At 37.1% G+C, this 16,325-nt stretch overlaps 1 protein-coding gene across 5 annotated transcripts in view; it reads right to left on the reverse strand.

Annotated features, from left to right (window-relative positions):
• Positions 1-1,505: 1,505 nt before the first annotated feature.
• The window catches only part of MCPH1 (microcephalin 1), a 128,730-nt gene continuing 113,910 nt past the window's right edge, over positions 1,506-16,325 (reverse strand). For all 5 annotated transcript variants that reach the window (XM_062626254.1, XM_062626253.1, XM_062626255.1 and 2 more), the window contains 2 exons: positions 3,786-4,023; positions 1,506-1,798 (listed from right to left, as the gene is read on the reverse strand). In XM_062626254.1, coding sequence (XP_062482238.1) covers positions 1,743-1,798; positions 3,786-4,023 — 294 coding nt within the window. In that variant the 3' untranslated portion in view covers positions 1,506-1,742. The remainder of the gene's footprint in view (positions 1,799-3,785; positions 4,024-16,325) is intronic.

The raw sequence follows: 16,325 nt of genomic DNA on the forward strand, positions 1-16,325 counted from the left end.
CAATTTTTTGTATCAACCATACTTTCCCTAGCTAAGGTTCTGTTGAAAATGTGCATATCAGAAAAGTAAGCAAGGAAAAGACCTCAATAAATTGCTTTTTCTAGTTTATATACTAAACCCAGCTTTATAGCACTAAGATACTTGAAAACAGGATCTTAACCTTTTGAGCTACAGGTGCTCAATATTTCTGAAAATAAAGTCAGTTTAATTTTCCAATAACTTGGAGATTTTCCACTAAGAAGTATGTTTAACATTTTACAAAGCAACTATAAAAATGCATTTTTTACCCAGACCAGCCTTCCACCCAGATACTGCTGAACTTGTTTTGAAAAAAAAAGTTAGAACTTGTACATCCAAATCCTTTAAAAAGCCCAGAAAGTTAGAAGAATGCAATAGAATGGCAACATTTATAAACCACTGTATCTTGATTGTCCCATAATATTAACTTGAAATAACAGAATCATAGAATCAACTAGGTTGGAAAAGACCTTTAAGGTCATTAAGTCCAGGACTGCCAAGACCACCACTAAAGCACGTCACTGAGGGCCTCATCTTTTAACACTTCCAGGGATGGTGATCCCACCACTTCCCTGGGAAACCTGTTCCAATGCCTGATCACCTTCCCAGTGAAGAGATTTTTCCTAAAATCCAATGTAAACCTCCCTTGGCACAGCTTGAGGCCGTTACCTCTTGTCCTATCACTTGTTACTTGGGAGAAGACACCAACCCCCACCTCACTACAGTCTCCTTTCAGGCAGTTGTAGAGAGTGATAAGGTCCCTCCTGAGCCTTCTCTTCTCCAGACTAAATGACTCCCATTGCCTCATCCATTCCTCATCAGACTTGTTCTCCAGACCCTTCACCAGCTCTGTTGCCCTTCTCTGGACCTACTCCAGCACCTCAATGTCTTTCTTGTAGAGAGGGGCCCAGAACGGAACACAGTACTTGAGGTGCGTCCTCACCAGTGCTGAGTACAGGGGATGATCACTGCCCTGGCCCTGCTGGCCATGCTATTGCTGCTCATGCTCAGCAGCCATCGATCAGCACCGCCAGGTCCCTTTCCACCAAGCAGCTTTCCAGCCATTCTTTCCCAAGCCTGTAGCACTGCATGGGGTTGTGGCGGCCCAAATTCAGGACCTGGAACTTCTCCTTGTTGAACCTCATACCGTTGGCCACAGCCCATTGATCCAGCCTGTCCAGCTTCCTCTGCAGAGGTTTCCTATCCTTCAGCTGATCAACTCTCCCACCCAGCTTGGTGTCATCTGCAAATTTACGGAGGCATTTGGACCAGAGGAGCCCACAGGATCCATACACCTACCCTGGTAGCACAGCTCCTGCTGACTACACCAGATCTAGTTTGGACACACTCACCCACACTGAACACACATCTTTTAATTGCACTGTAACATGATCAACTTTGCTGAGAGATTAGAAAACGTCTTTCCACTTCCTCCCAGTGAATAATGATTCGTTCAACTTTAGGTCCAAGGGTCTTCAATAAATAAATAAAAGCGAGGTCAAGATAATTTTTATTAGTGAACTACTTTATTGTAAAAACCTACAGATTTCACAAGATGAACACTTAGACACACACAAGTATTAAAAATGTAGAAAACATTTCCTTGTATTTATAAATATGTAATTTGCATTTTCTTAGAAATTTTATTTACAGCTGATTTTTCTTATTGTTGAATCCAAACTAGGCTTGTTTTCCTGCAACCATATGGAAGCTCTTGAGTTAGCTCACAGCTGAAAAATGTAGTTTTCCATGGGACATATTGTATGCTGAGTGATTGAATCTAAAAGAAATAAAAAAGTGGGATTATTTAGGATAAAATACAAGAGAAAGAGATTATAAAGCACAGTGTACTTTAGAGCAATTTTGGGTATAAAACAGTTTGTGGAGCTGAAAACCCAGACAGAAAATAAATGCGAACAGTCAAATGATAATACTGAAAGCACTTACCATTTACTTTACTTTAAAAAAGGTGCTGCTTTATCTACGTATATGCTTTTTATTGTGGTCAGCCTTGGCTGAATTAATTGGCAGCTGGTATTACGAGCAGAAAGCAGATAGCCACAAACCAACCGGGTTGCAATGGTGAAGTGTCAAAGATTAGAAAGCACTTCGGATCTGATTTGATTTATTTTATCAAGATGGCAATTTACAGGTGACATACTATCATGTAAACAGTTGCTGAGAAACGGACTGAACTTCAGAGGTCTGTATCCTTCCTTTAAAGAATCATGTAGAAATCCCTTTTTTCTGAGTTTTGATGATTCATCATTTAATATCCATTAGCTGGAGCTTGCATAACTGTGCCTCATGAACAGGACATAACAATTCAAAAAGGCATCATCAGACTGCAAAAAAGAACTGAGAAATTTGTAAAGGGCACAAAGAATTCAGAGGTCTTTTTCATTAGCAGCCAGATATGCAATTCCTTCAGCCCACTGATGGGCTGAGCGTGGCATGTCCAGCTGCAAATAGCTCATGAGATACTGGACCTGGGGTGAGGCACAGCTCCATGAGACCAGTAAAACAGTGAATGTGCCATGTGAACTGCAAGCCACTTTAGATCATTGCCTTTGTCCATTTGGAATTTATGACTGGTACTACTATGTGAAACTTTTGTGTTTAATTTACTACATCGTACTATTAGTCTTGCACAAATCTCTGGTTTCACTTGCTTTTTGGCCACACTTTCTCTTCAAGTCATCTTTGAAGCCAGAGAAAGGCACAATAAGCAATGACTTCTTCTTATGCCTCTCTCAAATTTTCACAATTTTATCTTATACTTTCTCATAGTATCAACATTTGCATTTAGATGAGTATTTTCCCCTTATGGTTCACCTTTCCTTTCTTATTTAGTGGTATTGTCTTTCAGGTTTTAAGTCATTATGATCTGATTGCATTAACAGTCAAGAGATTAGGACTTGCTTGGCTAGTCTCATATAGCGTCAATTCATGTTGTACTGTTATTGCTGGAGTCTGAGTGAGGCACTATTTAGGGGAGTTTAACATAGTGTATGATGAAAATTTAATTTTTTATTTTTATTTTTTTTTTAACATGCAAAAGCTCCCTTTTTGGAAAATACCCTTTCCTTGTCTGAAAAAGTGTTGGACTGGAGGCTGTGAATCCTACATAGATTATCAAAAGCTTTTATGTGAGGGTGAGGATACTGCAATTTTATATCTGATTTCCTGCAAACAGATAACTTAGAACTGTGGTGTCTGTAGCAGTAAAGTGATGGACTAACAAGTCTTAGAAACTTAACAGCAGATCTTAAAAAGAAACCTTTTGCAAGTGAAATAGAGACTGTAGAAAATTGTCTTTCAGGTGTACAGTAGATAATTCAGGACAGATTATTTAAGGGTGCCAATTCACATATTTCAGGAGTGCTATGCCAGTTGATACCAGTTAAAAACCTTTCTTACTGCATCTGAAATTGAAATACATGCCATTTAAAAAGCAATTATCCTGGGGGGTTCTCCCCATGATTTAGTTTGCTCTATATAAAACAATCATTCAAAAAGTAAGTTTGAAAATCTTTGGATGAAATTAGTTCATGGTAAAATTACAACAGTGAGTACCAGGACCATCATAAAACAGTCTTAGTACTAAGAGAAAGTCCTCACCATGGATACAACCTTCCTAAAAACCTGACTGTAGCAGTCTGTGCCATTTTCTTTCCTCCATAACCTCAGTTTAGTGAACTATTTGCAGTAAATTTTTTAATACATATTGCATAATATTTTATGAGAACTGAAATTCAGTGTCTTACCTAATACCCATTTTTCTGATAAACATTTTATTGCCTGGTACTTCTTCCCTGTTTTTTTTCCTATACAGATCTTTGCCTGACGTAGGGCGTTACATACTTTCCCTCCTGACAGCTGTATAAGTTCAATTAGCTTTTCGCAGGGTGGCTGACTGGTAGGAGATACAAACATGACGGGCTGGTTTGAAAAGAGATTCTGCTGGTATTTTCCTGTGGATAGGTGACGCTGAAGTCTGCAGACCTGGATTTGAGGGAACAAGGAAGTTAATTAACTGATGGGTTGCATTTCCAGTCAAAGTAGAACTACTCCTTGTCTTCAGGAAAACCCAGAATTATAGTATGAGTGTATGACTTTTTCAGGTGTATCAGAAACTGTTGGGTAAACTAATCAATGAATTTGCTGAACTTGATCAATACAATTCTCAAAACAGAGTTTAGACTATTTTGTTACAGGTCAGAGGTTTTTATAGGTTTTACCTATAAAACTTTTTAAAGCACTTGACGGTATTATTTTTCACCATAATCTTACCTTCTTACATTTGTAACATTAGCCATCAGACACAAATTTTAAAGGATATTATAAATCATTACAGTCTTGCAGCACAAATACACACCCTGACAGCCTTTGTGATATATAGTTCTCATCAGTTTGTATCAGAGAGCTTTACAAACTTATCCAATTCAGAGTTTAAACTACTTTAGGACCCCTTTTCCCCCCCTGTGCTCCACAGATACCAACTGCCTTTTCTCCCAGATGCATGAAATGACACAAATATACCAGAAGTCAGAGTGAACCATTTCATGTAAACTTTTTTGTCTCCATAAAACCAAATAAAGAAGTCCTCCGTGAATGCTGTGCAGTCTGTAACACTTGATCATTATAATAAAACATGTGAAACAAATTTCCTTCTCTGTATATACTGTGAAGGACAGCAGCTCAGCCATTAAAGTCATCTCCTTTAGCTGTAATGTGCATGAAGGCACTGCATACAACATGTATACACACCATGGCATGCAATGTAAAGTTTTCATACTAAAATTAAAAAAAGGCAAGCTTGTATTTCCTAGAGGAACGAGATTGCCTTTGAGCTGCCAAGTTACTGCATATAACGTGTCTGTATCTCTTGTCAAAGTCTGGAAAATTTATAACGAGACTGGTGTTAATGGTAAGACGAGAACAAAAATAAATGTTTCATATTATTGCATGCTTGAATTTTTCATTCAGATGATCAACATGAGCACATTACATAGAGGAAAGGTTGCTGTGTATATCTGGTTTATATGAGATGTCTGAATGTGAAACTGTGGTCAGTGAGGAGGTGTAACTGGAACAGCGGAAGAGATTACTTGAGTGGATTCCTTCCTCCAGTCCTGGCACAAACCTGCTGTGAAATTATTAAGAATTAAACTTCAATTTTAATTCTTAATAAATAAGAATTAAACTTCAGAATTAAATGCAGTAACATGAGGGGTGACCTTATTAGTGTATATAAATATATAAAGGGGGAGTGTCACGAGGATGGAGCCAGGCTCTACTCAGTGGCAAACCATGATAGGACAAGGGGTAATGGGTACAAACTGGAACACAAGACGTTCCACTTAAACTTAAGAAACTTCTTCTCAGTGAGGGTGATGGAACACTGGAACAGGCTGCCCAGGGAGGTTGTGGAGTCTCCTTCCCTGGAGACATTCAAAACCCGCCTGGACACATTCCTGTGTAACATTATCTAGGTGTTCCTGCTCCGGCAGGGGGATTGGACTAGATGATCTTTTGAGGTCCCTTCCAATCTCTAGCATACTGTGATACTGTGTAACATATGTGCTTGGCAGATGTGCAGCCAAAGTAAGTCTTCACCTGATTTAAAAGGGTTTATAAAACCAGTTTAATGGCGTATTCACAGATCACTACATAAAAGTCAGAGTGAATTGCCTTAGCACCTCAGATCGATTAGCTAGATGAAGCACTTAAAAAGCGTGAAGCCCATGATAGCATGAGACGTCATAGCTCAGTGGTTCTGTGCCGCTGTCCTCTGCTATTCTTGGACAAGTCATTCCCAATCTGCATTTTGAGATCTCCATCAATAAATAATTCAACTTTCTCTGATTGTTAATTCCTTGGCTGGTCTCCTGAATTCTGCAAGTTATAAAGACAGTGACTGCCATGGATGAAGCAGGCCAAAAAGACTCAAGCACAATCCAAAATAAACCCTTTATTTTCTATTCTTCTGTGAATTTAGGTTTATGAATGACACAACACATAATAATGGAAGTCAAACAGCTGCTAAATAATATTGTTGATCACAGTATCAAAGCAGAGTTATATTGCACATTTTGGAGGAACCAACTCTTTGAATATATCTGATGGCCCTTCCTGTACATAAATTGGCACCTGATACTTTACACTTCCATCTGAGAAGAATGCTTTTCTATGAATATCTGTCTGCTAGGCATCTTGATGTCATGTGAAACAGAAAACCAAATCACTGTACAGTTTTATTATACAGTGTCAGATTTGGCATTCACTAAAAGTACCACTTGCCGATGGGTCTTGGGAGGCTTAGAGGCCACGATCAGTGTCTTAAAATGGGACCAGCCCAAGAACACAGAACACCTTGCAATCACTGATGTACAGAGCAGTGTTGTGATCTGGGTATTACTAGGACTGCAGACATTCATTTTAATGAATTAAAAACCTGCCCAACTGTGAAACTACAAAAGTGCTTGCAAAGTTAGCACATGAAAGGTTAGCAAATTAAAGAATGCACTATAATAAAAAATAACAATCTTTTCAGATCAAGCTCGTATTACCCTCACATCTTAGCTGATCTGACACGGAACTCTCTGGAACTGCCACACAGCAGGGGCAACCAATAGAAGAAAGAAAATTACCAAAAGACTTTAATGCTGTTTTTTTCTAAAATAAATCAGATTTAACTGAAAAATACAGAGGTTACACTTGAAGATTTTAAAGATGAAAATTAATAGTATTGAGAAGCCTTTATCTTCAAAATGCAGTAAGACTTGTGTTAGATAGAAGACACCAAATATAAATCGTTGCAATCTATTTCACATATTTTAGGGCATATTATTTACAAGGGCTAATTGTATGCCCACTTCCTCAAACATTTCCCCTGAAAGGATTTATTTGCTGCAACTGTAATAAAAAAATTTCATATAGTCTTTTAATATGTACATCTTGCTATAGAAAGAACTGTTTGATCAAATTACTATTAAAAGCAAGTTTGCACACAGCTGATCATCAAATCAGGAAATCCAAATTTCAAGGACCCAACAGCACTCACCTCAGCTGGTATCCACAAATAGCATGCTTTATTCTGTACATTTAGTATACATTAAGAGAACCCAGGAGAATGAAATGCTGAGGATTTTATTTAACTGCCTTTAAAATTCCAGCTGTGTGCATTATCAGTGAACTTGAGGGGATGGCAGGGTAAGAACACAATACATCTTGGTGGTGTTGTCGAAGCAAAGATTCAGCATGAAATGTCAACTTTACATTTCCTTCATCTGATCACCACCACCAGAGCTTTTCTTACAGGCTGTGCTTGGATTTGTTGAAGCACACTGGGTCCATGCACAGGTCTTAGAAATAGTGAACAATCACAGCATTTATGCTCAGAGAGTAGTCTGAAAGGTTAACTTTGCTTTCTGGCCCACTAACCTGAAAGAAATACCACTGGCCAGCTGCTGAAAAGGCAGCTAGCTGACCACAGAGAATTTTAGGATGGGATGAGAGGGCACAATCTAGCTCTTACCCCTGAATTGACTCAGCTGCCTTTGTAACATCAAAGCCTTTGCAGCACTCCAGGGGTGCTCCCAGTTCTTTGAAACCATACACATCTCACATAAGCTTTTACAAATAAATAAATAAATCCTCAGTAGAGACCAAGCCTGGGAAAAGTATCAGACCCCAAAAGTGACTATTTCCACAAATTGTGCATGTGTCAGTCAGTAGTTACGGTTACAATTGTGTAATTGTACAACATTACAATATTACAATGGACAGCACCAATTTTCCTTTCTCATTATAGTCATTAGCAGATGGACAGAAAAACAAAATGTTATGAAAGCATCTATTTACTCTTTCTTGTAAGATCCTAAGTGTTAACCTCATTCTTTCACTAGCTGGATGAACAGCAGGAAGATGCCTCTTATATTTGTGCATTCCTCATAATTTAGATGTTTGTTTGAACCTAAGTTTTGAAAGGAAAAAAAAAATCATTATTGACAGAAGTAAACCTTAAGGAGAATGTATGATAAATAAATAGAGCCTTTCCTCATTAAAAATAACACCCCACAACCAAAAGCAAACAACACAAAACCCACTTCACCAGCTGTTGTCCCTCCTGTGACTGATTTTCAATCCCCACAAGCCAAAAAAGTATATATTATAAAGAAACCCAAAACTTTGCATTTTTTGCCTAGATCTTTATAAAAATAGGTCCTGCTGGGTGGGGTGCGGGAACAAACACAAGCCTCCATACAATTCAAAGGGTGTGATCTTTTCACGAGGCTCAGGAGATAGCCATCAAGCCCCACAAAGGTACTCTATCTGGATGCATACCTGAATTCATGCAATAGGAAATGGTAGAAAACAATTATTCTGGATGTACTTGGAATTTTTTCAGCATTGAAACTGCTAATGTACTATATACAGCACAGTTTTCAGTGCACTTCCAGGAAATAGTACATGAAGAAATCTCCAGTCTGAAATGCTATTAGAATAATAACACTTCACGAAAACTAAATGGACAATATAGTTATGATGTATTACAATTAATAGAAATTATATCTGTAGGCTATAATTGAAAATGTGAAGTCCTTGCTTCAAAAATATATACAATGTAGCCATCTGTAATAATTCTACATGTCTGAAAATTTGTTTGTGCATTATACAACTAATGTATGCATTATGGTAAATATGTATTCTTAATTTCTATTATTCATCAGAGATGAATAAATCTACAAAAATAAAAAGATTTATCATTACTATTTGAGCATTTAATATAGAATTGGAAAACTCATCAACCTCTATATGAACAGGCTATTTTTAATGATTTACTGAACTTATGGAAAGTTGTAGTATCTTCATTACTATTACTTGCAAAAATAGTAAACACATTTTAGTAAATGCAGACAGCAGAAGATAAAATTGCAGGCATAAGTTTGAAGAGAGAATATATGCTTTATGGCTTATATCTCTCCAAAGACCAAGTATTGTTTCATTTGAAGTTGATGACAAATTGCTCACTTTCACTAAAAAGAAAAGGATCTGACTGTTGAAGTCTTATGGATTAGTTCACCACTGTGCAACTACTAAATGACAGAAACCCATGGAATTGCTAAACCCCCCCAAAAAAATCAGACTTTATGGTTTGCTAATGTACAAATTTAGCAAAACCAGACACATAAAATAGCCTCATTAATTTAATATAGTTGGGTGATGTTGCTGGCAAAATATTAAGCTCTAAGATATGAATATTCATGTGATTTCAGTATGGACAAATATACTGGCCAAATAATGTTTATATTTTCAGATACTGTAATTCTGTACAAAGACCATGTGAAGAACACACTCAAAACTACAACGCTGTTAGGAAGTGTTACACTTGCATGGTTATATGCATTTTCAGACAGTCCGTCATTTAGTAAAAATTTAAAAGAAAAACACATATGTGGAACACCATGTACATGTGAAGATCAAGGGCTCAAACACATCCACACAAGTGGACTATCAGCCTGCTTCTGATAAAGAGGAGCGTATTGCAGCATGCCAACTTCTGAATGTACAGTTACCCTGCAGCGAGGAATTTGCAGAATCTGCAGGACCCTACAGGGATCAAGGAAGTTTGTGTTAACAGTGCAGTACTCCTGCAGGACAAAGAAGAAATGCTCTCTTTTTCATCTTTCTAAATATCAGGTTTAATAGAAGCAACAAGCCAAACAGCAGCTCTGTTTTTGTAGGAACAATATGTGAGATATTTCCTACTTAAATTAGAAGGTAATGATTTTAGTTTAATTTCTTGTAACTTATTTTAGCAGTTTGCTGACTTTTTTAATACATTAAGAATACTAAAATTGAAACAGTAATCTTTAAAAGCTTTAGAAATTACATTGAAATGCTGTACTAGATAAATAAATTGGTGCCCTCCAGTGTAAACCAGCATGTTAAGAGCTGGAAACAACTTCAGCAAGCTGCTTCACAAAGAAATAGATCCTCAGCTTTGAGCAATCTTATCTAAGTTAAGGGAACATCACACAGATCCAGGAGCCCAACTGGTTCAACCCATACTACCATATAACAGCACCCAGAACCTTATTCCACTTTTTGGCATGAAATGCATCATTTATTGCTAGCAGTGTTTTTCATTCTCACAGCAAAAAATCAACCTGCAGCATTCATATACATTATTTATAAATATTGCATCCTTATTTCTGAATATTTATTGAAACAGTGCTTTCTCATAGGTTATCAATATCATTTGGCTAAAATAGAAGCTCCCTTTCTGTCAAATTAGAGAAGTATAACACTTCAGCCAGAAGTGAAAATGTACTTTTTGAATGCATAATAAGGCTACACCAGTACCCCGGCACATGCACAGAAAGAGAGATTACATACAGGCAAGCTTGGTATACATTTGTGTGGTAGAAGATGACTGGTGCAATGAGCCGAGAGCCAGAAGCGGAGGGAGATAGAGTGGAAAATTTGGTCCAGAAAAAAAGAAACTTTCACTGTCTGGTCTTAAAAAGGAAAGTAAAAAGAAGATATGGCATACAGCCAAGACTATATTATCTGGAAAATTCTTCAAAACACAGTTTCTTCCCCTCCTCTATACAGTCCTTCATGTAAGTGTTTCCTGGCCAAGATGAGGGCAAAGGGAAGAATGCCTGAACCCAGACAATTTAGCTGATATTGTTTCCACTGTGTGTTGGCAGACAACCTTGCTTCTCTCAAATCCCATAGACTGATAAGAAAAGTTAATTTCACCAATTTATTCTCTGAAAGACTGTGTCCCAGTGGGAATTCTGTATGAAATTTTTTGGCAAATAAATCTACTCTTTGGAGGATATTCAAAATTATACTGGAAGATGTTTGAACCATTTTTTCCGGCATAGCAAGTTTTTGCAGGAAAAAAGATAACAAATTCACTTATTTTTAGTTTAATTTCCTTGTTTTCCAGAGGTAGAACTATTTTTAAATACTATGTAATATCAACACTATCAACTATAGATTAATGATTAATAAAAAACAAATTAGAGTAAAACAATGTGTTTTCCCTTTTGAGGATAAGTATGACTTCTAAATCAAGCAGCTGTATTTCCAATATACATCACTCAAAACCACTCTGCTAAGATTGTAATATGTGGTCACTTTACTACAATTTTTTGTTTATTTTTAAAAAGATTCTGAATTAAATATATTCGCATTTGGTTTCAACACAAACTAATGCTTTTTGAAATAAAAAAAAAGAAAATCCTTTTGTATCAATTTAGCTATGAAGGAAGGATCTTCTAGGATTAGAAATGTAAACCTTGCTTCAGAAATAACTCAAGAACTTGTCCCTCCTTGTTTTTGTCTTATTTCAAGAGAATTAAGTCACTACCAGGAAGTTATAAGACTGCAAATTGCAATTACAAATTTATGTCAAAATTCTGGAAATAATTACCAATTATAACTGGGAGGTGTTTCCCTCTCCTGAATATCAATAAAGTAGCACCAAAACAGTATACAAGCGTGGCATATGCGACCGAGTCCCACATCACTGGCATACCATAAAGGTAACAAATACTATCTGTGACAAGCTCCCAAGGATCCCAGTAAAATTCAAAGACAGAAATTCTTCACCTCCATACACAGTTCAGTGTTTATCTTCTCTTGCAGTTAGAAAGCTTTGCTTAGTAATATAACCTAAACTGCTTCTGCTGCATTTTCAGCCTATTATTTCTTGTCCTAGTGCCAAGGGACATGGAGAACAACTTCTTCTCTTCCTATTTGCAACAACCTTTTAAATATCTGAAGACAATTATCATGTCTCCCCTCAGTCTTCTCTTCTCTAGACTAAACAAACAGTTCTTTCAGTCTTTGCTCATGGGTTATATGTTGTAGACCTCTAACAATTTTGTTGTTCCTCCTGGATTCTCTCCAGTGGATCCACATCTTCCCTGAAGTGCAGTGCCCAAAGCTAGATACAGTGTTGAAGCTCAGGCCCCACCATTGCTCTGCACAGTGCAAACAATTCATGTATCTTATGCATAGCATTCCTGTTAACACATCTTAGTATGTCTGCTTCTTTTATCGGCGTATGACACAGGTGACGTGTTGGTTTGGATCCTCTAAAATATTCAGTAGCTCTTTTGGACTGCATTGTCAATCTGCAGGTGATTATTTCTACCTCCTTGATACTTGTTCTTAATGACCTCTCATCATACTTATTTCTGATTATTCCTTATATATCTCAAGGTCATTTTAGTTCCAATCTGTTGCGATTTAGCCCTGGTAAGCAGCTAAGCACCACACTGTCACTTGCTCCCCTCCTCAGTGGGATGTGGGGGAAACACAGAAGGGTGAAAATGAGAAAACTCATGGGTTGAGATAAGACTGTTTGTTTAGTAATTAAAAAAACTTGTCAGTCTATGGTTCTACTGCTTAGGCCATGATTAATCAGATTTTCCAGCCTGGTAGCTTAGCAAAATCCTAGACAACAAATGCAGTATAAGGGTGGGATAGCTGTCCATTTTATGCCAATAATTCCTGTATATGCTGGTATGGTGGCCTTGTTACATGTATGACAAAAGAGCTGATACGAGCATATACAGATCCTCTGCACAGCCGATCTAAGTAAGCCATGTTGAATCCACTGTTTTCTGTCTGGCATTATTGGTAGGACTTTCCATCTAGCTCAGTTTTTAAATGCATACAAGTTCGTATGTCTCAAAAATGCAAAGGAAGTAAAGTAAAATCAGAAAGTCTTTTCCCATAACTCAGCTAGCTGACAGTTGAACAAATGCAGTTGGGGCAATGAACAAACCAAAAAAATCTCAGCCTCAAATAATTAGGTTTGGACAACCAGCCATGACTTTAAAAGGTATATAATAAATACATGGATGTGTTTTTCCTCACAGCTGACAATGATCTATTCTTGCTGGATATATCCTCACAAGACCTTCGGCTTGAAAGATACTTATATTCTTACTGGTTCAGTTCAGTGCACTTTTGAAACTAATCTCTTGGTTATTCCTACTGAGTGTACTTCTGGTTCCCTCTGTGGAGCAGCCACCAAGGGCACAGACTGTAGTCCATTTGGATGAAATAAAGTCAGAAGATGTATTCAGTTGTGTTCAGTTCAGGGGAGCAGACTTGAATGAGCCCAGATCCCTGAAGCATGTGTTGTTCACCAGGTGTCGTGGCTTTAGCACTATCTGCACTATGCAGATACCTTTCAATTCATCTGTATTACCAGTTTATAGAGGGAAGCACAAGTGAGCATAGAGTCATAGAGTCTCTTCTGGCAGATGTAATGAGGTAGTGAGGTAGGTATGCGATTCTTCTTTCAAACTGAATTATTACCTGCAGAAAAATAATGACCTCAACTAACTTTAGCCTGCTTTTTATAACAGTTGCAACTTGCCCTTATAGTCAACTCACAGTTCATTCTCACATGGCATCAGGGAGGAGGAACATTAGTTGCATCTTGGCATTTATCCCCTCATACTGCAACCGCTCATCCATATTTTATGTATACTCTCCTTTAGGCTTACTGAACTCTCCCAAGCCACATAAGGCCAATTGTTTGGCTTTTTTTTTTTATTTTTTATTGCTTTTTTTTTGTTGTTATTATTATTTTCATTTTTTTTTTTTTAAACAGACCAGTATCTATTTCATGAGACTAGTGTGTGATCTAAGAACAGGTCATGTATTTCAACAGAGTAGCTTAGGGAAAGAAGTATTAATGAAGTAAATGGCCATGTTTAATCATATGGGAGTAAACACGTCTGGGGGGTTGGAACTAAATGATCTTAAGGTCCTTTCTGACTCTAACAATTCTATGATTCTATGTTTTACTCAGACTGAAATAATACACTTCCAGAAAGTATATTTCACCAATGAAAGGCTGCAGTGAAACATAAATTCCATGAGCTAATAATGTGCTGCAGTTCATAGAGAACATCTTGATATTCCCTGTGGCTAAATACCACTTATAATGAGGATACGAGGCATGGAAGCCTAGTATTAGCATAAAATACCTTAAAAATAATAAGCTCATTTCAACTACCTTAATTTATTTTTTTGTTTTTTTCAGATACCGAATCATTTTGGACAGTCCAACTTTCTTTTTTAATCAACACAGGATATTGTGCAGTGAGCTTCAAGAACGACATTTGTTTTGCAGGCTGAGGGATGTAGGGAATCCTTCCATTTGCCTTTAACAGTAAATGATAAATCCAGTGCTGTCAACAGATTTGCTATACCTGGCAAAGTGCAGATGAATAATGCTCTGATAAATAAAAAAGTTTTCTCTTCCAGTAATAACAGAGTGAGTGATCTTGTTGAAAGGAAAAGCCTGGCAGAAGTGAAGGGTTACGCAGATGCTCCCAAAAGGCTCGTTCCACAAACAGTTGTATTAACTCACAATTAAAATAATCTTAACAATAAAAAATAATTCCTAGTTTTATCTTTAAAATGTGAATATGTGAGTCATTTTGCTCTACCTCAACAGTCTGAAATGATTTAAGTGAAGGCAGAGTACATTCTTTTCTCTACTCTTCAGTTTTAGTTGAATGCCATTGCAACGCCCAGCAGTTACTCAGTGTGTGCCAAACATGAATATTTTTGAGCGTCATTTGAGTTTGAAAGGCTACAGTAAGTGATGGGAACACAATCGTCTTGGGAATCTACAAATAACTTTCAAAAAGCTCATAAATCTGGCTTTCATGGTTTGGTTTTCAACAGCTTTATGAAATATGTCAAAGCTTGAACACAGAGAGTTCATTTTCCTTCGAATTTCTTAGGATTGACTTTTCTCAATCTTTTTTTGCTATGCTGTAGCAAGACAAGTAAAATGCACTTGGCTTTAAAAAAGAGGCATCAGCAAATTACTTTTTAAAAAAGTTGCTTTGTTCTTTATTTTTTTTTTGTGTGTCAACAGAGGAAAACTGTTCCCTTTAAATAGGGCAGCCCAAAGTATTCCCTCATCAACAAAAAGATAAAATGGTTCTGTTCAGCACCCAGTGTATAACAATGTATATGACAGACCACATATTAATGAAAAAGCAATGTATAATTGAAAGCTCTTTTTTTTTCTGAAATTGTTTAAAAGAAGATGCATGGTAATGACAGCACAGCAGCAACCCAGACAGTTGCATTCAGAAGTCACATGCAAACCTCTATAATTACAGTGAAACACATATACTACAGTGATAATTAGCAGGCAATCCTTGTTTTTTAAACATGGACTAAAGAGTCACTTGAAATTACATTAATGTTCAACAGAGAAGTCTTTAAAACTCTCTGAGAACTACTGAAATAAACCCACTCAAAGAGATTACCTGGCATCACACAACTGGGCACCATTGCTGTGCACCACTGCTGACTGCAATATTAGACCAGGTTCAGGTTTGCTTCTGGAAGAACTACTATCACCATCACCGGTGGTCTACAATTTTCCTGATTAGTTTCCCTGGCAGCCTCACTTCTTTATGTATAATGACCTCTCTTCTTCACTTAATTTATGTTACGTATTGGAAGAAAAGATCCCGTAGGAAGTAAGGAAAACAAAGACATTTAATCCTCAGCATTAAGAGTAGTAAGTGGAGCTGCCAGCACGCACAGCAAAAATCCCCTCAGGTGTTTAAATATTTGACCAGGTGCCTTTTATCAATCTCATTTTTAAATTACAGTTGCTCGTGAAAAGTTTATTTGAGAGCACTGCTTTCTTCACAGGTGCTGAACAAAGGACGTGATTAACATTTTCTATGTGAAGATTCTTCTCATGAACTCTTGTACTTTTCAGCATGACAACAATACTAGAACACAGAATAAAGAACTTTGACTACATTGTGACAGCAAGCTGGGATGGTCTTCTATATAGCTGAGGGAGAATGATTTATGTTGTGAATATCTAGTAATTTTAAAGCTATGAAAGTTGGTAGGGTAAAGGCAGAGTATCTGACACTAAATTTATTTTCTTTGCTCTTCTTGTTCTTTGTATTTTTTTTTTTTTAAACCAGAGCATTTTTGAAGTTAATGGTAAGTATCTGAAAAGTGTTTCTTTCAATAAAGTGAAAAAAAGAATTCACAAACCGCAATGGTAAGTTGTGCATGGTACCAAATGATGCCCTTCTAAAAATAACTGATTCCAATCTGTTTTGAAGAGTTGATGCTTTTCAGCTTTTGCGCTAATACACCAAACACATTTGTAGCATAATATCTCACTGTCACAGGAGGCAAAATAGACGTGTGTCAGTAACCTTATCAAATGCTGGAGGGATAAAAGTCTAGCATTGGTTTTCAATTGTTGCTGT

Source organism: Pezoporus occidentalis, unplaced genomic scaffold, assembly GCF_034315485.1.
Source record: "Pezoporus occidentalis ecotype Australia unplaced genomic scaffold, CSIRO_AGI_Poc_V1 ctg29, whole genome shotgun sequence".
In the NCBI taxonomy this organism is placed as follows: Eukaryota; Metazoa; Chordata; class Aves; order Psittaciformes; family Psittacidae; genus Pezoporus; species Pezoporus occidentalis.